The following is a 27,938-nucleotide window of genomic DNA, read 5'->3' on the forward strand; positions in this document are numbered from 1 at the left end:
GGCCTGCTGGATGTTCAAGCCCCTAAAAACTCAAGACACTTTTACTCCCTCTCTCCAAACATTCATGGGACAACCCCTTCCCCTCCTACCTATACACTGTATATGGTAAATACCCCATCATTGCTCCTTTTTTTTATTATTATTATTAACACATCGGCCGATTCCCACCAAGGCAGGGTGGCCCAAAAAAGAAAAACTTTCATCATTCGCTCCATCACTGTCTCGCCAGAGGGGTGCTTTACACTACAGTTATAAAACTGCAACATTAACACCCCTCCTTCAGAGTGTGGACACTGTACTCCCCATCTCCAGGACTCAAGTCCAGTCTGCCGGTTTCCCCGAATCCATTCATAAATGTTACTTTGCCCATACTCCAACAGCACGTAAAGTATTAAAAACCATTTGTCTCCATTCGCTCCTATCAAATACGCTCACACATGCTTGCTGGAAGTCCAAGTCCCTCACACACAAAACCTCCTTTACCCCCTCCCTCCAACCCTTCCTAGGCGGACCCCTACCCCGCCCTCCCTCCACTACAGATTTATACACTGTAGTGGAGGGAAGGCGTGGTAGGGGTCGGCCTAGAGTACAGCATTATGGCTCTATAGGAATATTAATAGTTCCCTTTACAGAGTGCTGAAAGTTAGAAATGTAAAAGAAATAAGTAACAATGCAGAAGGTTTACAAGATACACTTCACACCTTCTGCAGTATTTGCAGATGCCTACAATGCAACTAAGGTGAATAATGTACATATTTTAAAGACCATTTTGTTTAGTTTTTTGTACAGCCTGTGATTTAATTTAATTAATGTTATTCACTACAGCTCATCTCAGGTAACAGTGACAGGAAACCCACATCACCCATAATGACAAGGAAGGACAGACTCTGTTACCCAAACACTGAGATGCCCTTATGAAAACAGACACTGGGAGAATAAAGCTGAGCAGTCGAGCAGAAAGTGATCACCACTCTCAGGCTTAAGAGGAAACATAACTGACAGGAAGGATAACAGAGTATGGAGGCAGAGACAAAGGACTCAACCTGAGTGGCAATCTTCTATGAAATGCTACCAAGCAACATCTGCCAGACATCAGAGCTCCAGCCAGACTACAAGGGCAACTTTATGTCTGTCCCAGCTCAATAGTGATAGATGGTTGGGAATGAGAAGGACTGCTCTTTCTGCTACAATGTTTCTTGGGATGATGTTCATTGACACGAAGACTAGCCTGGCCTGATAAGATAGGATGAAAGGAGAGAAAAGACTAAGAACAAGGAGAAAAGAAAATTGACCTAAGAAAAGAACAACTGAAGCAAATGAGAAAGAAATTAAAAAATTATCTAAGTTGATGGGCAAGAGTTTCCTGCCAGAATAGAGATGAAAAGGTTCAAACTCTTTTCCTGAAAGAGGAAAAAGTAAAGGAAAAGAGATATCCAAAGTACTGTAGTAGAGGAGCTATTCACAAATACGTAATACTTTCGGAAGGTAAGTCCAGACAGTATTTTACTTCACCTTGGACCAATATGAGACAGTTCAAAACTGGGGGAGTGAGAAAACAGGTTAATTAATAGTATGTAGCAGCTGGTATCAGCAGCAAGTGTAGATCTACGTAATCTACTTGGGAGACAGTAAAAGGGTTAAGAATCACTTGTCTCCATTCTAAAGAATAAAACCATAGGATGGGTTGCACTGGGTTGTTGGGTAGATAAACTAACTTCTCACCTTTTTCAAATTTAAGAGAAAATCAATTAGAAATGAAACTCATTTGCAATAAACATATACCCCTGTAAAGAAATGTACTGCATATAACATGCAGCAAATTGCCATTATAATGTCACATACCAGGTTATAGAAAAAAAAAAAAAAAAAAAAAAACATACATACTCACTTCTCAAGCCTGCGAGGGTAGGGGACATTAGGATGGCCACAGGAGGTGACCACATTGCCTAGGGTGGCAGCTCGTCGTTGCATTCTCTCAGTCCAAGTGCTCATATCCCGCCCTCAACCACCCACAACACCTGATCAAGAAAAAATATGTATCTTTAACAGGGCTTCCTGGTATATATCATGCAGAAAATAAATTACAAAAATCCCAAGGAGCCACTAATAAGTGGTTTTACTATTGACTTGTACAGTGATACCTTGACTTATGAGTTTAATTCGTTCCGCAACCGAGCTCATAACTCAATTTGCTCATACATATATCAAATTTCCTCGTTGAAATTAATTGAAATGCCATTAATCCCCAAAAACCACCCCATTATAGCCTGTATTGACTCCTCCTTCTTTAATATGATACATACTGTAGAAGTACTATGCACGTACTGACTCACCAAGTCAACTACACACACACCTTGCTCGTGTTTTTCTATGATTTCATGCTTTAATTCAATGGACATCATCCTCTTCTTCTCAACACTGTCCTTTGCACTTACTTTCTTAGGACACATGGTTAGAAAAAAGAAATTTGGTAAAAATAACTGCACAAAAAAGCACAAAACGCAAGCACAACACAAGAGTGATGCTTCTACAGTGAGGTAACCACATGCACTGAACGAGTGAGACATGGGATGCTGAGCAGATGTTTACCTGGAGAGAGTTCCGGGGGTCAACGCCCCCGCGGCCCGGTCTGTGACCAGGCCTCCTGGTGGATCAGAGCCTGATCAACCAGGCTGTTACTGCTGGCTGCACGCAAACCAACGTACGAGCCACAGCCCGGCTGGTCAGGAACAAACTTTAGGTGCTTGTCCAGTGCCAGCTTGAAGACTACCAGGGGTCTGTTGGTAATCCCCCTTATGTATGCTGGGAGGCAGTTGAACAGTCTCGGGCCCCTGACACTTATTGTATAGTCTCTTTAACGTGCTAGTGACACACCTGCTTTTCATTGGGGGGATGTTGCATCGTCTGCCAAGTCTTTTGCTTTCGTAGTGAGTGATTTTCGTGTGCAAGTTCGGTACTAGCCCCTCTAGGATTTTCCAGGTGTGTATAATCATGCATCTCTCCCGCCTGCGTTCCAGGGAATACAGGTTTAGGAACCTCAAGTGCTCCCAGTAATTTAGGTGTTTTATCTCCGTTATGCGCGCCGTGAAGGTTCTCTGTACATTTTCTAGGTCAGCAATTTCACCTGCCTTGAAAGGTGCTGTTAGTGTGCAGCAATATTCCTGCCTAGATAGAACAAGTGACCTGAAGAGTGTCATCATGGGCTTGGCATCCCTAGTTTTGAAGGTTCTCATTATCCATCCTGTCATTTTTCTAGCAGATGCGATTGATACAATGTTATGGTCCTTGAAGGTGAGATCCTCCGACATGATCACTCCCAGGTCTTTGACGTTGGTGTTTCGCTCTATTTTGTGGCCAGAATTTGTTTTGTACTCTGATGAAGATTTAATTTCCTAGTGTTTACCATATCTGAGTAATTGAAATTTCTCATCGTTGAACTTCATATTGTTTTCTGCAGCCCACTGAAAGATTTGGTTGATGTCCGCCTGGAGCCTTGCAGTGTCTGCAATGGAAGACACTGTCATGCAGATTCGGGTGTCATCTGCAAAGGAAGACACGGTGCTGTGGCTGACATCCTTGTCTATGTCAGATATGAGGATGAGGAACAAGATGGGAGCGAGTACTGTGCCTTGTGGAACAGAGCTTTTTACCGTAGCTGCCTCGGACTTTACTCTGTTGACTACTACTGTGTTCTGTTAGTGAGGAAATTATAGATCCATCGACCGACTTTTCCTGTTATTCCTTTAGCACGAATTTTGTGCACTATTACGCCACGGTCACACTTGTCGAAGGCTTTTGCAAAGTCTGTATATATTACATTTTCATTCATTTTGTCTTCTAGTGCATCTAGGACCTTGTCGTAGTGATCCAATAGTTGAGACGGACAGGAGCGACCTGTTCTAAACCCATGTTGCCCTGAGTTGTGTAATTTATGGGTTTCTAGATGGGTGGTGATCTTGCTTCTTAGGACCCTTTCAAAGATTTTTATGATATGGGATGTTAGTGCTATCGGTCTGTAGTTCTTTGCTATTGCTTTACTGCCCCCTTTGTGGAGTGGGGCTGTGTCTGTTGTTTTTAGTATCTGTGGGATGACCCCCGTGTCCATGCTCCCTCTCCATAGGATGGTAAAAGCTCGTGATAGGGGCTTCTTGCAGTTCTTGATGAACACGGAGTTCCATGAGTCTGGCCCTGGGGCAGAGTGCATGGGCATGTCATTTATCGCCTGTTCGAAGTCATTTGGCGTCAGGATAACATCAGATAGGCTTGTGTTAACCAAATTATGTGGCTCTCTCATAAAAAATTCATTTTGATCTTTGACTCTCAGTCTGGTTAGCGGCTTGCTAAAAACTGAGTCATATTGGGACTTGAGTAGCTCACTCATTTCCTTGCTGTCATCTGTGTAGGACCCATCTTGTTTAAGTAGGGGCCCAATACTGGACGTTGTTCTCGACTTTGATTTGGCATAGGAGAAGAAATACTTTGGGTTTCTTTCGATTTCATTTATGGCTTTTAGTTCTTCCCGCGATTCCTGACTCCTATAAGATTCCTTTAGCTTAAGTTCGATGCTTGCTATTTCTCAGACCAGTGTCTCCCTACGCATTTCAGATATATTGACCTCTTTTAGCCGCTCTGTTATTCTTTTCCATCTCCTGTAAAGGGAGCGCCTGTCTCTTTCTATTTTACATCTACTCCTCCTTTTTCTTCAAGGAATAAGCCTTGTGCATACATCGAGTGCCACCGAGTTAATCTGTTCTAGGCATAAGTTGGGGTCTGTGTTGCTTAGTATATCTTCCCAGCTTATATCGGTTAGGACTTGGTTTACTTGGTCCCACTTTATGTTTTTGTTATTGAAGTTGAATTTGGTGAATGCTCCCTCGTGACTAATCTCATTATGTCGGTCTGGGGCTCCGCGCATACATGTCTGAACCTCAATTATGTTGTGATCTGAGTATATTGTTTTTGATATGGTGACATTTCGTATCAGATCATCATTGTTAGTGAAGATGAGGTCTAGTGTATTCTCCAGTCTAGTAGGCTCTATTATTTGCTGGTTTAAATTGAATTTTGTGCAGAGATTTAAAAGCTCGTGTGAGTGTGAGTTTTCATCAGAGCTGCCTCCTGGTGTTATTTCTGCAACAATATTATTTGCTCTATTCCTCCATTTTAGGTGCCTTAAGTTGAAATCCCCCAGGAGCAAGATGTTGGGTGCAAGAGCTGGCAGATTTTCCAGACAGTGGTCAATTTTTAACAGCTGTTCCTGGAATTGCTGGCATGTTGCATCCGGAGGCTTGTAGACTACCACAATGACTAGGTTTTGGTTCTCGATCTTTACTGCTAAAACTTCCACTACATGATTTGAGGCATTAAGCAGTTCTGTGCAAACAAGTGACTCTGCAATGTACAGGCCAACCTCCCCCCTTTTGCCTGTTCACTCTGTCGCATCTGTATAGGTTGTAACCTGGGATCCATATTTCGTTGTCCAAGTGATCCTTTATGTGGGTCTCAGTGAAAGCCCCAAACATTGCCTTTGCCTCTGCAAGCAGTCCACGGATGAAAGGTATTTTGTTGTTTGTTGCTGGCTTTAGACCCTGTATATTTGCAAAGAAGTGTGTCATCGGACTGTTGGTATTGTTGGTACTGGGGGGGGGGGATTTCTTTTCCGGCATTAGTATCTGTATCTGTTGGTTTGGAGTGGAGGCCATCGACTGTGGTTCCACTCCAGGAATGACTGGATTTGGTGTACGATTTCTGCCATTTCCTGCCAGTTTTTTTCCTTCCTGGCACTAAAAAACCTCTCCCTCTTGAGTGGCTGTGGCCACCCAGGTTTTCCCATGGCCTGGATGTTTTGTATTTTTTGTCCCCTTTAGATGGCGTGCCTGGCAATTAAAGTTATAACAGTCTTTCCTGTACTGAAGAGGTACACATTTCAGGGTGAAAAAAGCTTACAGGAAGGGAGTTTGCATTTTCCTGTTGTCATATGGGCACGGCATTTTCTAGGGTGGTCATAGTGGCACGTCCCATCTGTTTTTCCAGATTTTCCATGCCTGCAAATACCAAGTGCATAGTATGTGCACAGGCTTGGTTTCCGTTTGCCTTGGGTTTCTGTGACTGTATTCCCTGTTGGTGCATGTTTACCTGCCTTATTCCTATCCTCCCTAGCACAAACAATGGAGCTCCCACCAGTTGTTTTTGGTAATATATCCTCACTATTGCTAGTGGAGTCCTCTTGTTTGCTATTTCCTGTGGTATTTCTAGTTTGCAATATTGGTTTTATCTTATCTTTGACTACACTTGTTTTCCCACTACGGCTCCTGTCTCCCATGAGGCCATTTATATGCATTCCTTCCTGCGTATAATTCCCGACTACCTGGACAAAATCTCCAGCTTCACCATTACTGTCTACCAGGACAGCACTATCAGCCCCACATTTACTGACTACCAGGACATCACCTCCAGCCTTACAGTTTCTGACTACATGGCCAGTATCAAGGGCAGTACCATTCAGCCCAGACTTTTTATGTTTCCATCTGTTGTAGAAAGCTTCCAGGTTGTCTATGAAAGCAGCTTTGATGTTATCCTCTTTTAATACCCTTGTGATTTTAGTCCACTGATTTATCTCATTTGGGCATACCCAAAAACACATCCCTGTTTTAATACTGCTTGTAGCTAGTTCTTGGATATCTGCACAAGGGGCGTGACACCAATTTCCACAAAAATTACAATTTATCCATGTGGAAGCCCGTTTGTTTGATTGATTGCAGACTACACAGGGCTTCATAATGATTTGAATGGTTGATTTACTGTAATTCTACTAGCAACCTCTTGAATACTCTATTAATATCCTCCTTAATGTGAAGCTCTAGCTATTTGTATTTCTATTTCTAACTGTACTTGTATATTAGGACAGCTTACCGGTGTGCGTTCCTGTTGTGGCATTCGCTGTGCCAACTAGTGGCAGCGTATCTGAACCTTGCCCATAACTCGAATTTTGGCTCGCAACTCAAAGCAAAAAATCGACCAAGCAATGGCTCATAACTCAGAAAACTCGTAAGTTGGGGCACTCGAAGTTAAGGTACCACTGTATCTGTAAACTAACTTAAGAGAGACTGTCAGTAGTATGACAAAGGAGATTCAATGGATGAGTACTGTATTGTGAAAACTTGCACTGTAAAAAACTGCTTTTCTCTTACTAGCAAAGCAGTCATAATTAAGATACATATGATAATGTAAAAACAGTTATCCCCTGGAATATTAACCCTTTGAGGGTCGACATGCCCTCTCCGAAACTCGTTCTCAGGGTCGACCAAATTTAAAAAAAAAAAAAAATTTCTCTTATGAAAAGATAGACAATCTTTTCCCGATCATAAGGACACCAAAAGTTTGAAATTTGATGGAAAACTTACGGAGTTATGCTCTCGCGAAGTTAGCGGTCTCGGGGATGTTTACGCATCGGCGATTTTGCCCACTTTGAGCCCCATTTTCGGCCAATTCCACTGTACTAGTCGACAAAAAACATGAATATTTCGCTAGAACTCCATTTTTACTATCGAATGGGTGCAAGAAACCACCCATTTATGAAATTCAACTATCCAGTACAGTGGTCAGAATTTAGCAATTTTGCCAATTTCATACAAATTTCAAAAGATGCCAATTTCCGAATAGGGTCCAGAATAAACAAGAAAGACATTCCTGGCACTAAAATGACATTTCCTCTGGTCATTAGTCACGTCTCAAGGCCCCTCTTATACGTATTCTTTTGCTTTCCACTTTGAATTTTTATTCTCACAAAAAATATAAGATTTACTGTTATGCAGACTACTGCATTAGTGTAAAAAATGGTATAAATATTATTGGCGCACTTGTGAAAGAATATTAGACTCACCAGTTGACGTGTATTGGATCATTGGCACGATTTGTTTACTTTTGAAATTTGGTAAAAATCGAACATTTCTGCTACTTTGAGCTCAATTTCAAGGTGTCTTTCATTGTAAAACCAGTCAAAATCATCTCAATTTCTGTAATATGTCTTCCATTCTATAAAATGAGACCAGAAAAACTAGAATACAACAATAAATACCATACGAAAATACAGTGCAAAGTCGCTGTTTTATTCCAAAAAAACGGTCAGTTTTTTTTTTTCTCATTATGCACTGTGTGCTGCAGGATTTTTTTTAGACTGTGCACACTGACCACATAGACTCATTCTTTCATATGAAGGCCTACCAGCTTTCTCCCACTAGATTTGAGGGCGCTAGAATTTAGGCGTACTAGTATGTCAAAATCCCTGGGTCGTAAGCCGTACTAGTACGTCCGAAACCCTCAAAGGGTTAATCACCACCTATCATAAAAAAAAAAATTATTTAACATGTTCCTTCATTACTATTACAATAATTAAAATAAATGAGATCCAGATAAACGGTACCAGTATTTTACTTACAAAACTCCCGAGGCTGGGCCCTCCTCACGCTCTCAGTCTGGTGGCTTCTTCATGAATGTCTTACGTCATACTCGCTCCATCTCCATTGACAGGGTCACTCCAAAGCATCTGTTAAAAGTAAACTATGTAAAACTCACCTTAAAATTAAATAAGTAAGTTTATTTAGGTACAGGTATACACAAATACTATAACACAAATTATCATACATAGTAATGTGTTTAAATTGCCTAGGATAACCTTAAAAAGTCAGACAGCCACTTATTTCCATTGGAGTCTCATGCCCCTTTATACTCATAATTTTCTCATTTTCTTTCTATAAAAATGTGTGGCAGCGAGATCATGTCCACAGTGCTGGACCTCATTGTTCTGTTTGAGACAGCCAAAAGCCAGCTGGAGTTCCACTGTGTAAGATAAGATTATTATTATAATCAAAAGAGGCACTTAATCTATAAGGGTCATCCGAACAAATTTTATCGTAATATTTGTTCGGATTTTTTAACCTGGAGGGATAGCCATCCAGGGTAACCCAAGAAAGTCAGTGCATCACTGAGGACTGTTTGTCTTATTTTCACTGGGGTCCTTCAATCATGCGACCCACACCAGTCGGCTTACAACAAGGTCCCTACTTACTGCTACTTAACAGGGACAGCAGGTGTAAAGAAAGGACCAGTATTTCCACCCATGTCAGGGACTGAACCAAGGACACTATTTCTACAAGTGGAACACATACAGAATATTATAGTTAAGGTAATTGACATACTATATTACTACTTTATAGAAAGCCCCCTTGATATGCAAAGCATTTCAGGTACTGTTGTCGTAAAAAATGATAATGGCTGTGTTTACTTTACCTTTATACTGTATTAAAAAAATTGCAACAATTTGAATTTATTTTAGTTCAATATAATTTTAATTGACATCTTTTTAACCCTTAAACTGTCCAAACATATATATACGTTCTCATGTGCAGCGCCCCAAACGTATATACATGTATACATTTCATTTTTCATTCATTCAAAATTGGCGCAATAGGCCTGAGTCGCCTAGACATCAGAGAATGGGTGTGCGCACTCAGTGTGCACCGTATGAAAAAATTGGGCACACCTGGGTACCACATGGTAAGTCCAGTTACATCCAGCTCCATCTTGGGTCAGCATCATGGCACATCCTCGTGATTCACTCACGCCTCGTCGTATTAACACTCTACTATTCGAGAAGTGATATGGATCATGAGTTTAGTGGATTTGACACCAATGGGGCTAGTAATATTCAAGGAATTAGTGAAAATGTCGATGATAACCCAGATGACCCTCAGCCCATCACCTCTGGGGTAGCCACACCTAACCCTGGGCCAAGGACTTCTGGGGTGGCCAGTGTGGTCACACAAGACCCTGGGCCAAGTACCTCTGGAGTGGCGAGTGTTACCCATAGGCAACTTCGCAAGAGGAAACTATAATTTTTCCCGGTTTTTTAGTGATAGTGAAAGTGATGTAAGTGACGATGAGATTGATTTTATGCCATTCGAGGATTCATCTAGCGAGTGAAGTTCATTATTCACCAGTGAAGCATACTTTTAGGCGTCGTCGTCTACGGTCAAGCCGTGTGCCATATGCAATCCCCATGGGTCGTGGCAGGTCACGATCCAAAACCCCAGCCACTGATAGTGAAAGTGATCATGAAGGCGAATATGCGGGGATGGAGAAAGTAGTGGTGGGTGGCACGGTGCCTGGACCATATGGCGAGGTGGGTGGACAGACAAAGGACTACCCGGCATCCCCTCAACCATGTGCTGCCTCTACTCCTGTCCCTCCTCCTGCTTCCCCTCGCCCCATGCCACAGGTCCACCCTGCACCATGTGATCATGAGTGGAACTGGACACAAAGTATATTCGTGCCACAGCCTTGTGATTTTGATGCGAGTGGAAGTGGTATCCAGCCAGAATGTCCCCTAACGATTAAGTCTAGAGTTAGACTATTTCCAGTTGTACTTTGACGAGCCTATAATGAACTTGATAGCGACCCAAACAAACAATTATTACCGATATGTCATGGACAACACAGCAGAGGTTGGAGAATCATCACACCTGCACAGGTGGAAAGACACAACAGTGACTGAAATATATTTATTCCTTGCCGCTGTCATGCTTATGCCACATATCTATAAGAACAATATACGTAATTACTGGTCCACAGACCATGTCATCAGTACTCCAGTTTTCCATGACCACTTTCCGTGCAACAGATTCACTCTGTTGCTACAAATGTTGCACTTCTCAGACAGAAATACGCCAAACAGAAATGACCTTCTATACAAAATCTGGGAAGTGTTTATGTATTTGAAGCAGAAATTCAGTGCATACTTTTATCCCTTCAAGAACATTGTTGTTGATGAGTCTTTGATTCTGTTCAAGGGATGCCTCTCATTCAAGCAATATATACTGAGCAAATGTAATCGCTTTGGTATAAAACTTTTTGTTATGTGTGACTGTGAGAGTGGTCTTGTGTTAGATGTTATTGTATACACTGGGAGAAGCACACTCGATGATGACAGATGGATGTTGGGCATTTCCGGTGAAGTTGTTCGCAGGATGATGGAACCATACCCTGGCAAGGGCCATACATTGTACACAGACAACTGGTATACAAGCCCTATGCTCACAGATTTCCTATGTGTGAACAATACTGATATATGTGGAACAGTGAGAAGGAATAAAAAACACATGCCAAGGTTCAGTGGAGACAATGTTGAAGGTGCAGTGCAAAAGTTTCATGCTAATGACATCATGGCACTGACGTGACATGACAAACGGGTCGTGACACTGCTGTCAACCATCCACAGAAACAAGGTGGTACAAACAGACAGACAGAGCAGGTTCAACAATGAGCCTATTGTAAAGCCAGCTGCTGTCATGGACTATACGTACAATATGCGACTAGTTGACAAGTGTGACATGATGATAGGGTTTGTTGACTGTGTACGTAGGAGTCGCAAGTGGTATATAAAACTGTTTTTTCACCTTGTAGACATTGCAGTGCTCATTGCATTCAATATGTAGGAGTTAAAGACAGGAAAATGACAATGTTTAACAGAATTCTCTCTGAATGTTGTCAAACAGATAGCAAGAAAGTATGCTACCACAACTGTACCTGCCCCTCAACAGCGACTTGTCCCACAATCACAGCCAGTGGGGGAAGTGCAGACCGAATAACTCGTAACTGTCACTATCTGATACCAATACCACCTACCCCAAAGAAGAATTCCCAGAAAAAGTGTGTAGTATGTGCTACCACCAAAAAACGACCGCAACAGCGGAAGGACACACGATTCATTTGTCACCAGTGTAAGGTGGCGCACTGTATGAATCCATGCTTCATGGAGTATCATACAATGGAATTCTAGAAAAATGAGTGGGGCATGTAAATACTTGTATATAGTGTAGATAATAATGTAATTCAGCCAGGTGTGCAAAATCATCAGTGTGTACATGTGTGTTTATGACAATATGTTAATAATAAATGGCAGAAATCATATGCCAAATCCAGTCATTTCTGGAGTGGAACCACAGTCGATGGCCTCCACTCCAAACCAACAGATACAGATACTAGTGCAAATAATAGAGCCTACTAGACTGGAGAATACACTAGATCTCATCTTCACTAACAGTGATGATCTGATACAAAATGTCACCATATCAAAAACAATATACTCAGATCACAACATAATCGAGGCTCAGACATATATGCATGGAGCCCCAGACCGACAAAATGAGATTAGTCACAAGGGAGCCTTCACCAAATTCAGCCTCAATAACAAGAACATAAAGTGGGACCACGTAAACGAAGTCCTAAACGATATAAGCTGGGAAGATAGACTAAGCAACACAGACCCCAACTTATGCCTAGAACAGATTAACTCGGTGGCACTCGATGTATGCTCAAGGATTATTCCTTTAAGAAAAAGGAGTAGATGTAAAATAGAAAGAGACAGGCGCTCCCTCTACAGGCGACGGAAAAGAATAACAGAGCGGCTAAAAGAGGCCAATATATTTGAAATGCGTAGGGAGTCACTGGTCAGAGAAATAGCAAACATCGAACTTAAGCTAAAGGAATCTTATAGGAGTCAGGAATCGCGGGAAGAACTAAAAGCCATAAATGAAATCGAAAGAAACCCAAGTATTTCTTTAATTATGCCAAATCAAAATTGAGAACAACATCCAGTATTGGGCCCCTACTTAAACAAGATGGGTCCTACACAGATGACAGCAAGGAAATGAGTGAGCTACTCAGTCCCAATATGACTCAGTTTTTAGCAGGCCGCTAACCAGACAGAGTCGAAGATCAAAATGAATTTTTTATGAGAGCGCCACAGAATTTGGTTAACACAAGCCTATCTGATGTTATCTTGATGCCAAATGACTTCGAACAGGCAATAAATGACATGCCCATGCACTCTGCCCCAGGGCCAGATTCATGGAACTCCGTGTTCATCAAGAACTGCAAGAAGCCCCTATCATGAGCTTTTACCATCCTATGGAGAGGGAGCATGGACAAGGGGGTCGTCCCACAGTTACTAAAAACAACAGACATAGCCCCACTCCACAAAGGGGACAGTAAAGCAATAGCAAAGAACTACAGACTGATAGCACTAACATCCCATATCATAAAAATCTTTGAAAGTGTCCTAAGAAGCAAGATCGCCACCCATCTAGATACCCATCAATTACACAACCCAGGGCAACATGGGTTTAGAGCAGGTCGCTCCTGTCTGTCTCAACTACTAGATCACTACGATAAGGTCCTAGATGCACTAGAAGACAAAAAAAAAATGCAGATGTAATATATACAGACTTTGCAGAAGCCTTCAACAAATGTGACCATGGCGTAATAGCGCACAAAATGCGTGCTAAAGGAATAACAGGAAAAGTTGGTAGATGGATCTATAATTTCCTCACAAACAGAACACAAAGAGTAGTAGTCAACAGAGTAAAGTCTGAGGCGGCTATGGTGAAAAGCTCTGTTCCACAAGGCACAGTACTCACTCCCATCTTGTTTCTCATCCTCATATCTGACATAGACAAGGATGTCAGCCACACTACCGAGTCTTCCTTTGCAGATGACACCCGAATCTGCATGACAGTGTCTTCCATTGCAGACACTGCAAGGCTCCAGCGGACATCAACCAAATCTTTCAGTGGGCTGGAGAAAACAATATGAAGTTCAACGATGAGAAATTTCAATTACTCCAATATGGTAAACATGAGGAAATTAAAACTTCATCAGAGTACAAAACAAATTCCAGCCACAAAATAGAGCGAAACACCAACGTCAAAGACCTGGGAGTGATCATGTCGGAGGATCTCACCTTCAAGGACCATAACATTGTATCAATCGCATCTGCTAGAAAAATGACAGGATGGATAATGAGAACCTTCAAAACTAGGGATGCCAAGCCCATGATGACACTCTTCAGGTCACTTGTTCTATCTAGGCTGGAATATTGCTGCACACTAACAGCACCTTTCAAGGCAGGTGAAATTGCTGACCTAGAAAATGTAGAGAACCTTTACAGCACGCATAATGGAGATAAAACACCTCAATTACTGGGAGCGCTTGAAATACCTGAACCTGTACTCCCTGGAACGCAGGTGAGAGAGAGACATGATTATATACACCTGGAAAATCCTAGAGAGACTAGTACCAAACTTGCACACGAAAATCACTCACAACGAAATCAAGACTCGGCAGATGATGCAACATCCCCCCAATGAAAAGCAGGGGTGTCACTAGCACGTTAAGAGACAATACAGTAAGTGTCAGGGGCCCAAGACTGTTCAACTGCCTCCCAGCATATATAAGGGGGATTACCAATAGACCCCTGGCTGTCTTCAAGCAGGCACTGGACAAGCACCTAAAGTCGGTACCTGACCAGCCGGGCTGTGGCTTGTATGTTGGATTGCGTGCAGCCAGCAGTAATAACCTGGTTGATCAGGCTCTGATCCACCATGAGGCCTGGTCACAGACCAGGCCGTGGGAGCGTTGACCTCCGGAACTCTCTCCAGGTATAATATTGGTGTATAAACAACAATTGGCATTGAAATCAACAGATTTACTATAAAACATAATTATCACATCATGAAAACTAAGAAAATGACAAAAAAAAAAATAGTAGAAAACGGTAAATACGTATGTAGAATTTCTGGAAGCGGCAGTGCTCCACGTTGCCGTCAGGTGATCACCAAGTGCCAGCTTCACGGCCTCATATCTCGGTAAGTAATGACCCTAAATTTCTTTTTTATTCTAACACACTTTAAAAAATGTGCTCTTTTTTCTATAAAAAAAAACGTTTTTTTTTTTTCAAAATATTCGGGGCACTGCGCAGGTGAATGTATATATACGTTTGGACCGTTTAAGGGTTAACAAAGAGCACGTTTTTATTTAGGAATTTCATATACAACATATTTTTTTTACAAAAGTCTTGACTGCATACTGCAGTGAAGATTGCTTGCTGTAATATTACATTGACATGCTTAAAGGGTGCAAGTTTTACAGTGATTATGGTTACTTTGTGTGTCTTAATACCATTCATTGTGTGAGATTAGTTATACAGACGTTGCTGGCATACATTCGAACATTCTGGCCGATACAATATACCATTCACCCCACCTTGTGCATCAACTTTATAAATTAATTTCCTAATTTTGTTCATAAATATACACCAATTATACTGTATCCTCGACATATTTTACATTCATTATATTTCTGCGTACATAAAAGCAAGCATACATTTTTCAATCAGGAAGTACGTACTTTCTAGCTAATATAGCATGTGAGATGAAGTAAGTTTATTTAGACACAGGTACACATAAGTACAATTATCATACAAAGTGTACTTATACAGATATGTACTGTGAGACTTTATTCATCACAGAAATGCTTATCATACATCACTGCCACATAAGCAGCCAACATCTAAAATAAATACTGCAATTTTCAACTCTTAAAACAAATCAAGATGCTGAAACCATTTTATTATTATATTAAATTCGAAACAGTAAACCTATAGGGGTCACACAGCACACAAGAAATTAGAGGGACTCAGGCTTGATCCGAAGAATGGGATTATTATTATTATAATCAAGGGGAAGTGCTAAACCCATAGGATTATACAGCGCCGGGGGGATGTAGAAGGCATTCAGGCTTAATTCGGGGAACTGGAGCACAGATCCAATCCGAGGAACGGGAGGTTAGCTCTAATTCTTTGGAGGAAGAGCCAGCATCAAGGCGCCTCCATTGAATAGCAACAACATTATAAGTTAACTTCATCTGAACTTGTATCCATAAACTAACAATATCATTCACACTGCAAAAGTGCTGTATATTTTGAAACTGAAAATACGAGTCACTTTGTCTAACTTTTTGGGGGGTTATCGTAGGTAATTTACATTATATATAATAACTGCACTTGTGCCTAAATAAACTTACTTAGGTTTTTGGATACAAAAGTTCTGCAATTGTCTTGAGTGCACACGGATGTTATATAAAATAGTAGTGGAAAAATTCTGTATATTTAACCCAGGATAACCTGATGAATTCAAGCAATGTGACTATTTCCAATGGAGAAAATCCCATCCAGTCAAGCCACTGGTCTATTATTCTCGTAGTGATCATTCTTATTTTCCTCTTATTGTACTGTATTAAACATGAGCCAACATACATTAAGCATAAACAGTCTTCACAAATCATCCTCATGCCCTAGGGTAGTTTTATCTTATAATAACAATAAAAGGAATGAACTGTCCCTGCTTGTTGGTGTTTACCCACCAAGTTGCCAGGTTACTCCTCATCAAGCCAGTCACTCTAGCTTGCTACACTCAACTTACCATATGGAAGGGTTGGATAGGGTGTTTTGACTTTAAAAGTCATTCCATTTTCCTAATTTTCTCTGAACAACCTCCATCCCAAACCACACCTATCCAAACATTATAAAAATCAATATGGCGCCTGTAAATATAATCCTGGTGGCCGCTGCCTAAACTACCTCGCTCTAACAACCCGCCAAGTTTAAAACATGTATTGTTCTGGCAATCATAACAGATGTATTTATAATGGTTATAATCATGGCAAAAGTTTTTAACTAAAAAAAAACAATGCTGGCGAAGTGGGTAGCTGCCCATCAGCTATATAATTTACACAGTACGATGTATCAAGTTTCGATAAATAACACTCTTAATTCTTATTTCAACTTGTTTCATTAATTCAACTTTGTATACGTATGAATATAAATAAGCATTGATCCTCTCTGATCTTTACAATAATTAATTTACAATTCAAAATCAAACTCAAATTCAAAAATTTATTTATTTGCATAATATATAATGAGTACTATATATATATATTAAAATATTTTTAAACACAAAGAAAGCCATTAGCATGCATGAGCATTTCGGCCTGTAAATATTATACTGCTAACGTACTCGCCTTACAGCGTCCGTGGTTTAGTCCCTGGCTGGCTGGAAACGTTGGGCATGTTTCCTAACAGCTGCTGTCCCTGTTCACCTACCAGTAAGTAAGTACCTGGGTGTTAGTCGACTCATGTGGGTCGCATCCTGGGGGACAAGACTGTATTGTGCCAAAACAAAAGCATTCACATTGCTAAACTCACAAACTAGTATTTAGTCACTTAGCCATAATACCAACTTACCTCATAATTTGTAATATTTTAAAATTAAGAATTAAACTAAGTCTGCCCGAAATGCCTAGCCATGCTAGGTGTTCTAGTGGTACACTCTGTAATCATTATTTTACTACATGTAAACTACACAATAACCAAATTCTGTAAACTCAGCATTGTAATCCTTATAGAGAATAAACTTTGAATTGAACTGAATTGAATAAAGATTACAATGCGGGGCTTACAGATTTTGAATATTGTGCGCTTTACATGTTTTAAAATACTAATTACAGAGGGGGCCACTAGGACACCTAGCATGGCTAGGCATTTCGGGCAGACTTAGAGTAATTCTAAACTTTAAATTATTACAGATTATGGTATTAAGGGTAAGTGACTACATTATAGTTTGTGAGTTTAGCAATGTGAATGCTTTTGTTTTGGCACAATACATAGTGTCTATATTGGAGTATCATAGGCAAACTTATGACTAGTTAGGATTGATTATTTTAAGATTAAGATTCGTATTTCTGTGTTTATAGTCATTGGGTGAGTAAGTGTAAGTGTGAACCACCAGGTGGTTTGCATGTAGTTAGTTGATGGGGTGTATCAGTGAGATAAGATGTTTTCTAACTGTAGTTTTGAAAGTGATGAATGTGTCTGCAGTTCTAGAGTCTTCAGGTAGGGTGTTCCAGATTTTAGGCCCTTTGGCACACATTGAATTTTTGTAAAGGTTTAGTCGGACACGGGGAATGTCATAGAGATGTTTGTGTCTGGTGTTATGCCTGTGGGTCCTGTCACAACTATCAAGAAAGCGTTTTAGGTCAAGGTTAATATTGGAATTTAAGATCCTGTAGATGTAGATTGCACAGTAGTAAGTGTGGATGTTCTGAACAGGGAGTAAGTTTAGATCTATGAAGAGTGGGGGGAGGATGTTGCCAGGGATGGGATTTAGTGATTATTCTTACTGCGGCTTTTTGTTGGATTATTATTGGCTTTAGATGTGTTGCTGCAGTTGATCGCCAAGCACAAATAGCATAGGTGAGGTATGGATAAGTGAGAGAATGGTATAGTGTGAGAAGGGCAGTTTGAGGCACGTAATATCGTATCTTGGAGAGGATCCCCACCGTTTTGGATACTTTTTTTGTTACGTGTTGGATATGGGTGCTGAAATTTAGGTTGTTGTCGAGGTATAGACCTAGGAATTTGCCCTCATTATGTCTGGCAATTAGTGTTGTCGATCTTAATGTTAAGTTGCGCAACACCTGCTCTGCTACCAAACATAATGTAGTAGGTTTTGTCAGTGTTAAGTGTAAGTTTATTGGCTGTCATCCAAGTCAGAGTTTTGAGCAGCTCCTCGTTAACAATGGTGTTGAGGGTGGCAAGATTAGGGTGAGAGATGACGTAAGTCGTGTCGTCAGCAAAGAGAATGAGTTTCAGGTGTTGGGATACGTTTGGAAGATCATTAATGTAAATGAGGAAGAGCAGGGAACCAAGGACACTTCCCTGCGGAACTCCAGTATAAAGTGGCCGTGTTGATGAGGCTGTCTTTAATGGTGACATACTGATACCTATTAGTAAGGTAGGATTTGGAATGGACACATACAACAAGCGCCATAACACCCACCTAAGCTTTTTTAGGACAGCTTGGTATTGCTGAGGGAACGATGAACAGTGGGAAATACAAGGCAATCCAGGCAGCTCATTTGCTTCCCATGGTGGACAGATACTTTCCTGATGGAGAAGGCATTTTCCAGCAGGATCTAGCCCCATGCCACAATTCCAGAAAAATGCTGACATTCTTCGAAGAGAGTGGGGCTAAGCATTCTAAATTGGCCTGGAAATTCTCCTAACCTCAACCCAATTGAGAATCTATGGGCGATAACCAAACGCAGGATCGCAGTACAGGACTTCAACTGTGAAGAAGCTAATTGCTGATGTTATTAGGACCTGGTACCACTACGAATTTGCTAAAATGTGTTCAGCATAGGTCGATTCTATGCCAAGCCTGTAGCAATGCCAAACATATCTCTCATTAAATCAATTATCTGTCTAAGTAAGTTTATTCAGGTATGCACAAATACAGTTACATAGATTATCATACATATCAGCATATGTGTAGAGAACCTAGGATAACCCAAAAAAGTCAAAGTGACTTACTTCCATTGGAGTCCTGTCATATCATTGCCATGTATTTTTTAAATAAACATTAACTTTCCAAATAAATGTTCTATATCATCACAATGTAAAGGACCTGGGAGTGATAATGTCAGAGGATCTCCCTTTCAAAGACCACAACATTGTATCAATCGCATCTGCTTGAAAAATGACAGGATGGATAATGAGAACCTTCAAAACTAGGGATGACAAGCCGATGATGACACTCTTCAGGTCGCGTGTTCTATCTAGACTGGAATATTGCTGCATACTAACAGCGCCTTTCAAGGCAGGTGAAATTGCTGACCTAGAAAATGTAAAAAGAACCTTCGGGGCACACATAACTGCGATAAAATACCTAAATTACTAGGAGCGGTTGAAGTTCCTCGACCTGTACTCTCTGGAATGCAGGCGGGAGAGATACATGATTATATACACTTGGAAAATCCTAGAGGGATTAGAACCAAATTTGCACACAAAAATCACTCCCAATGAAAGTCTTGGCAGGCGATGTAACATTCCCCCACTGAAAAGCAGGGATGCCACTAGCACGATAAGAGACAACACAATAAGGGGGATTACCAATAGACCCCTGGCTGTCTTCAAGAAGGCTTTGGACAGGCACCTAAAATCAGTACCTGATCAGCCGGGCTGTGGTTCGTACGTCGGTTTACGTGCATCCAACAGCAATGCCTAGTTGATCAGGCCCTGATCCACGATGAGGCCTGGTCACAGACAGGGCCGCGGGGGCGTTGACCCCCGAAACTCCAGGTATACTTCCCAATAAATATGCACATTACTGTAGCACTGTTCATTTGAACATAAAGATCAACAATATACAATTAAAAGGTAGGACGAGGGTAAATTATGAGTATACACCTGGACAGCGAACTAAAATTCAACACACACACACACACACACACACACATCCAGGATTTTTCTAAAAAAAAAAATATTCCCGTAACAGTGGACATTCTTTCAGATTATTATTATTATAATCAAAAAGAAGCGCTAAGCCACAAGGACTATACAGCAACATTCTTTCAGAAATACGTTGGTCATTTATGTATAGGAGAAAGAGAAGAGGGCCAAGGACACTTCCCTGTGGGACACCAACTGTAATTGGTTGTGCAGAAGAGTTTGCCCCATTTGCGTACACATATTGGCTTCTGTTGCTGAGGTATGACTTGAGGTAGTTGAGGGAGTGCCCTCTTATACCATAGTGTGATAATTTTACGTGGAGCAAGTCATGGTCAACTGTATCAAAAGCTTTACGTAAGTCAATGAAGATCCCCAGTGGGACTTCTTTTTTCTCTATTGCAGTGTATATATGTTCTAGCATGTGTATAATAGCATCATTAGTATTTTTATTAGGCCTGAATCCAAATTGGCAGGGGTTGAGTATGTTTTGGGAGATAAGGTAGGAGTAGATTCGTTTATGAATTAATTTTTCGAAGATTTTTGAGAGAGGGTGTAAGTTGGATATTGGCCTATAGTTATTCAACTCTGTTTGGTCTCCTCCTTTGTGGATCGGGGTGACCCTTGCTATTTTGATTGTCTCCCAAACAACCTTGCTCACTTTATACTACTCTTTATTCCATTCGTACCTCACCTATGGTATCAGTGTGTGGAGATCAACACCAGCTAATCATCTGAAATCTATTGTTACTCAGCAAAAATCATCTCTCTTAATCACCCATTCAGTCTCCAGGCAACATTCACCCCTCTTAAAGAAAAAGTCCGGGCCTGACTTGGCACCTTAACTCAAAAAGCTTTTATTTTTTTCTAATACTATGGTTTGAATATAAAGAATTCTATATAGTAGTGTGCCACTGATGTCAGCCTAGGCCTATATATTTTGTACATATACTTGAAGAAATATTATTATTATTATTATTATTATTATTATTATTATTATTATCTCAACCAATTTAAGTTATCTGATAGTTCAACCGGGTGCTCGTGGCTTGGTTGGTAATGTCCTCAATCCACACACTGGAAGTCTAGGATAAGTCTCCGGCACAGGTGAAATGTTGCCTTACACCTGTTGCCGCCCCTGTTCACCTAGCATTAAGTAAGTACTGTGTATTAGTCAACTGTTGTGGGTCGAATCCTGGGGGACAAGATTAATCTAAACTGCCCGAATAGCTCTACATAATCAGGGGCTTTATATATAGTATGTCAATGATGTCAACTATAATAATAAAAATATCTTTATTTACATATGTATAAGGTATACAGGCTTATTAGATAAGACACATATGCAACAGTTAGGTATCTTTATTTCGAAACGTTTCGCCTACACAGTAGGCTTCTTCAGTCGAGTACAGAAAAGTTCTATCAACTTTTCTGTACTCGACTGAAGAAGCCTACTGTGTAGGCGAAACGTTTCGAAATAAAGATACCTAACTGTTGCATATGTGTCTTACCTAACAACCTGTCGGTATTTTATACCATTTTAATGTTCGTATACAGGCTTAGCTGACATCAATGACACACTACTATATACAAAGCCGCTTGTTATGCTGAGCATTTCGGGCAAATTAGGTCTATTATGTTCCAGGATGCGACCCACACCAGTCGACCAACACCCAGGTACCCATTTTATACTAATGGATGAACATGGACAGCAGGTGTCTTATGGAAACACGTTCTAATATTTTCCAGCCGTACCGGGGATTCAAACCCGGACCTTAATGTGTGAGCTGAGTAAGTTTACTGAGGTACAGGTACACATAAATACAGTTACGTAAATTATTAGACCTAACAGCATACGTGTAGATTACTTAGGATAACCCAGAATATTGGGCATGTTTCCTTACAGCTGCTGCCCTTGTTCACAGAAATAAGTCACTTTGACTTTTTTGGGTTATCCTAGGTAACCTACACATATAATGCTATGTATGATAATCTATATAACTGTATTTTTGTATACCTAAATAAACTTACCTAGCAGTAAGTAGGTACCTGGGTATTGGATGACTGCTGTTGATGGGGTATTCTGGGAAAATGATGGCAATATGCATGAGAGGACTGAGTCTTGAAATGAGCTGGGATGGAATGACATCTCTTACAGTATGTATATTCACTCATATAAGCCTGGTGGCTAAAGCTCGCGCTTCACACACGGAGGGCCAGGGTTCGATTCTCGACGGGTGGAAACATTTCGACGCGTTTCCTTACACCTGCTGTCCTGTTCACCTAGCAGCAAATAGGTACCAGGGTGCTAGTCGACTGGTGTGGGTCGCATCCTGGGGGACAAGATTGAGGACCACAATGGAAATAAGTTAGACAGTCCTCGATGACGCACTGACTTTCTTGGGTTATCCTGGGTGGCTAACCCTCCGGGGTTAAAAATCTGAACGAAATCTTATCTTATCTTACAATTGTTTTACATACATGTAAATTACCTAGGCTCTCCAAGGACCCCAATGGAAATAAGTCGCTAATTTTTTGGGGTTATCCTAGGTAATCAACACATATGCTGCTATGTATGATAATCTATATAATTGTATGTGTACCTGTACCTGAATAATAACTTACTTAACTCAAAGTCAAAACCCCAATGGAAATAAGCCATTTTGTCCGAGTTTTTTGGGGGGCCTATCCTAGGTAACCTACACATATAATGTTATATATGACAATTTAAGTAACTGTGTTTACGTGTACCTGAATAAACTCACGGAAAAAAAAAGAGAGAACGCCACTTGACAAAGTCAAATTAACCAGGGAGAAGGAGAAACAGAAACCTGTGTTGTACGAAAGGAGAGAAGGTTAGCACTCCCCTTGATAAGGACGGACAACACACATACTGTCAAGGCACCGTCGCTACGGCGACACCTGACACATTTTTTTTGACCACCGCATTGATTGTTTTTATTATGATATTTAAGGTTTTATCAGTATATTTAGTATTTGTGTATGTCATTATATATATTTGGGATTATGTGGAGTGTTGCATGTACAGGTGACTACTTGTACCAGGTTCGAATCCTCTAGCTGCTGACCACAACTGTTTCACGTAATATATTTTTAGTAATTAAGATGTATATTTGTAGGTTTACCAGAAATATATATATGTATTTAAACAACGAAAAATTGTCTTTCAAAATGGACAAACACTTTTTTTTAAAGTTTTCCTTAAAAATCTATGTTAATCTTTTTTTGTGTGTTAATGAACGAGTAAAAAAATGCTTTATTGAATTTTTTTAGAGTTAAATTAAAGATATATTTGTCACCTAAATTTTCAAGGAAATAAAAATTTTTAGTTATTGTTATTGTTATAATCACGGGGGAGCGCTAAACTAAAATTTTAGTTACATTTCAATTGTGAAAACTATTTTCTCTCGTACTGCATCATATAAAATAAAATGAAAGAAAATGTAGTGTTTTGGGGATAACTACTTCATTTACGCCTTTTTTTTTTTTTGGTGTTTCATTAAAATTTTCATATAGAATAATCTACGAATAGTTTAAAAAAAACAAACTTAAACTATTACAGTGGTTTTGACGGCATATTGATATTAGATAAAGATTTTTTTTATATTTTATTGATAAATATACATTAACACCTATGGAATTTGTGCATGGGGCTCAACAACAACTAACCATCTCAGACCACTAATTACCCAACAAAAGGCTGCAGTTAGAATGATAACAAATTCTCACTACAGGCAGCACACTCCACCAATATTCAAAACACTCAACCTACTCACCATACAAAACATCCATACTTATTATTGCACCTATTACATACATAGAACACTTAACTCTGATATTAACCCTCCCCTCAAACATCTCCTTGCCAACCTCAACAGAACACATGACCATAATACAAGGCACAGATCACTCTTTGATGTTCCTCGTGTCCATCTCACGCTATGCAAAAACTCAATGCACATAAAAGGCCCTAAAATCTGGAATTCATTACCTGTAAATATAAAAGAAACACTACCTGTTTATAAATTCAAGTCTCTTCTCAAAGTTCACTTACTCACTCAAAACTAAATAAATACTGAATAACTGAACCATATAAATTGTATATCCTAAATGTTACTCACAATTATATCACACAAATGTTAAACCTAACTTTGTTATTTTTTTTAAATACACTACCTAACAGAATACTCCATTCTACTGAATGAACAGCAATGCATGCAACCATATGACCTGTCTTTGTAATACTCATTTGTATTTTATAGTTATCTGTTTACAATAATGTCTTATCACTGATTTCATCATTGCTTAGTTAATCTTAAGTTAATTTTAAGCCAGCCCGTAATGCTATGCATATAAGTGGCTTTGGCATGCTGCTCTTACCTGTATTTTTTGTACCTCTGTTTGTATGCTAAAATTACTAAAACACCATATCTAAAATTACTGATAAATAATTACTTAAGTCATATGATTCCACGTCACAATTTACCAAAAAAATTGAATGGAAAAAATCCAAACGATAAAGACTGCAAATAATAACTAAGTCATACACAGATACACTCAGGAAACACTTGTCGTGTCCTGACCAACCTCAAAGTTCTAGTTTTAGTTCACTACTGTTTGTCTCCCATTCCCCAGGCGCTGTATGACCCCTGTGGGTTTAGCGCTTCCCCTAAGTTCTCTGAACTAGGGAATTTACTAAATGTATGAAATGTTACCTGATTTTATTATTATTAAAGATTCGCTGGTATTCTCCCGGCCCGGGCCTTTTCCAAGTGGTGGCCCGGCCTTGGCTCCCTCTTTAGGGAGTGTCTGAGACCTAAGTCAGGCCCTGATAACATCCCGTCTAAGTTCCTAAAAGATGGTGCTTTTGAACTGTCAATCCCTATTGCTCACATAATAAATCTATCAATCACCACTAATACCGTACCGGAGGGGTTCAAGGAGGCCAGAGTTACTCCTATCTTCAAGAAAAATAATAGGTCTGATGTAAGCAACTATAGACCTGTTAGTATACTCAGTATAATATCTAAAATTCTGGAGAGGGCGGTGTATTCTCAAGTAGTTAAGTACCTTAATGACAACAGCATTCTCCATAGCTATCAATCGGGCTTTAGAAGATCATACTCAACCGATACCTCCCTTATTAATCTGATGGATTACCTGAGAACTGAAATGTCAAAAGGGAACCTCATAGGTATGGTAACCTTAGACCTGCAAAAGGCCTTCGATACTGTCAACCACAATATATTATGTAATAAACTCCAAGCTATCGGTATAGGTTCTGTAGACTGGTTTAAGTCCTACCTTAGCAACAGGAGACAAATAGTCAAAATCAACAAAACGGAATCAGAACCCCTGCCGATAACATGTGGAGTTCCCCAAGGTAGTATTCTGGGTCCCTTACTATTCTTATGTTATGTCAATGATATGCCTATCAGTGTCAAGTGCAAACTCCTACTGTATGCAGATGACAGTGCTCTGTTAGTGACAGGTAAAGACCCACAAGATATTGCTAATGTTTTAACACTGGAACTGGAGTCCTGCAGCAAATGGTTAGTAGACAACAAACTATCATTACACCTAGGGAAAACTGAAGCCATTCTCTTTGGAACGAAACATAAACTGAGAAGGGTAAATAATTTTAATGTTCAGTGTAATGGGGAGTCCATCACTTTGGTTTCATCAGTTAAATATCTGGGAATCCCCTTTGACCCATGCATGTCAGGAGAATTGATAGGGAACAGTGTAGTAAAGAAAGCGAATGCCAGGCTGAAATTCCTGTATAGACAAGCACAGTGTCTACCTACTGAGGCTCGCAGGACCCTATGTCTAGCCCTTATACAATGCCATATGGATTACGCTTGCTCTTCTTGGTACTCTGCCTTGACAAAAAAACTGAAAGATAGACTGCAAATCACCCAGAACAAAATCGTAAGATTCATCCTGGGGCTGGGACCAAGAGAACATGTAGGCCAGGATGAATTACAGCAGTTGGATATGCTGAATGTTGAAGACAGAGTAAAACAACTGAAGCTAAATCATGTTTATAAAATTGCTCACGAACAGTGTCCAGAATATCTTGCTGTCAATTTTGTCAAGGTTGGGAACCAAAGCAATCATAGTACTAGGGAGAGAGAGCACAACTTTGTAGTACCCACAGTCAGTGGCCAGGCTTCAAACACCTTTTATTGTACAGCAGTAAAGGAATGGAACAGACTACCCACAAATGTCAAGGCCAGTCATAGCTTGAACCAGTTCAAGAAGACTGCCAAAAAGTGTCTGATGAATGAAGCAACAGAAAGGGAGGGGAATGATTTTCTATTTTTTAGCTAAAATACGTGTAAATTTTACCTTATCCCTAGTAATGACCCTCGTATTGTAGATAGTCGTAATGACCCTCGGGTAGTAGATAGTCTTAATGACCCTCGTATTGTAGATAGTCTTAATGACCCTCGTGTAGTAGATAGTCTTTTTAGTATGATAATAAGATGTTATCTTCATTATAGAATAATAAGAAAATATTATAACCTTTAAATTATAATATTAAGGTAAAAGGACCCCAATGGAAATAAGTCACTCTGTCTGACTTTTTTGGGTTATCCTAGGTTCTCTACACATATGCTGCTATGTATGATAATTCTATGTAACTGTATTGTGTATACCTGAATAAATTTACTTACTTACTTACTTATGGGAGGAGGCACAAGTACCTCATCTTTGGGACCAACTGTCCCCAGGCCTAGCCACAGGCTAGGCCTCTCTGGTCTGCCATCCCCGCCTCAAGGGGGCAAATGGGAATGACAGTCTTATGAGCTAAAGGCTCGGGCTCAGGCACCTACCCTACCCTAGAAGGGTTAGGCATGGTATCGATACACCTGATTTTGTAACAATTGTGGACATTTCTAAAATAAAATCAGTTTACTTTCACATCAAGGACCACAATGGAAATAAGTCATTTTGACTTTTTTTTTATTATCCTACTAAACAATTACAATTATTAAAAAATATATACAATTATACCTAAATGAATTTAATACATGTATATAAGTCACTCTGTCTGACTTTTTTGGGTTATCCTAGGTTCTCTACACATATGCTGCTATGTATGATAATTCTATGTAACTGTATTGTGTATACCTGAATAAATTTACTTACTTACTTACTTACTTACTTATATCGCTTTAACCTGAATAAAAATAAAGAATTATGCAGAAAATTAAGGCGGCACCAGCACGGGGGATGTAGCTCAGATGGTAGAGCGCTCGCTTAGCATGTGAGAGGTACGGGGATCGATACCCCGCATCTCCAGTTACTTTTCCTTTAAATGTATGTATCAAATGATAATTTAAATGTTCGTAGTCAGTTACTCAATGAGTTAATAATATAATGGTTTAAAGCTTATTAAATACGTAAGTGTTATTAAGACTGATTATAACGTGTTCACTATCCTTACGGTTATTTTTAATTCTGGCTGTCTTCATGGCACTAGACAGGTACCTAAAGTCAGTACCTGATCAGCCGGGCTGTGGTTCGTACGTTGGTTTGCGTGCGGCCAGCAGTAACAGCCTGGTTGATCAGGCCCTGATCCACCACGAGGCCTGGTCACAGAGCGGGCCGCGGGGGCGTTGATCCCCGAAATCTCCTCCAGGAATACTCCAGGGATTATATTTAATTCTTAAAGTATAAATACATTTAGAGGTGTTTTAGATGAATGGTTCAGAGAACCGACAAGTTGATA

The 27,938-nt window shown here is 40.1% G+C and overlaps 1 protein-coding gene and 2 non-coding genes across 3 annotated transcripts in view; 2 read left to right on the forward strand and 1 right to left on the reverse strand.

Moving 5' to 3' along the window:
- The window catches only part of RhoGAP71E (Rho GTPase activating protein at 71E), a gene marked incomplete in the record, with an annotated part of 184,455 nt that extends 167,990 nt beyond the window's left edge, over positions 1-16,465 (reverse strand). The window contains 3 exon segments of the mRNA XM_070086688.1: positions 1,889-2,018; positions 8,438-8,545; positions 16,317-16,465. Coding sequence (XP_069942789.1) covers positions 1,889-1,992 — 104 coding nt within the window.
- A 6,547-nt stretch (positions 16,466-23,012) lies between these two features.
- Positions 23,013-23,117, forward strand: LOC128688432 (U6atac minor spliceosomal RNA). Its single transcript, XR_008407010.2, has one exon. It is a non-coding gene; the product is annotated as a U6atac minor spliceosomal RNA (small nuclear RNA).
- A 4,318-nt stretch (positions 23,118-27,435) lies between these two features.
- TRNAA-AGC (transfer RNA alanine (anticodon AGC)) lies at positions 27,436-27,508 on the forward strand. Its single transcript has one exon. It is a non-coding gene; the product is annotated as a tRNA-Ala (tRNA).
- Positions 27,509-27,938: the final 430 nt, after the last annotated feature.

The sequence above is a fragment of the Cherax quadricarinatus genome, chromosome 19 (genome assembly GCF_038502225.1).
Source record: "Cherax quadricarinatus isolate ZL_2023a chromosome 19, ASM3850222v1, whole genome shotgun sequence".
Classification (NCBI taxonomy): Eukaryota; Metazoa; Arthropoda; class Malacostraca; order Decapoda; family Parastacidae; genus Cherax; species Cherax quadricarinatus.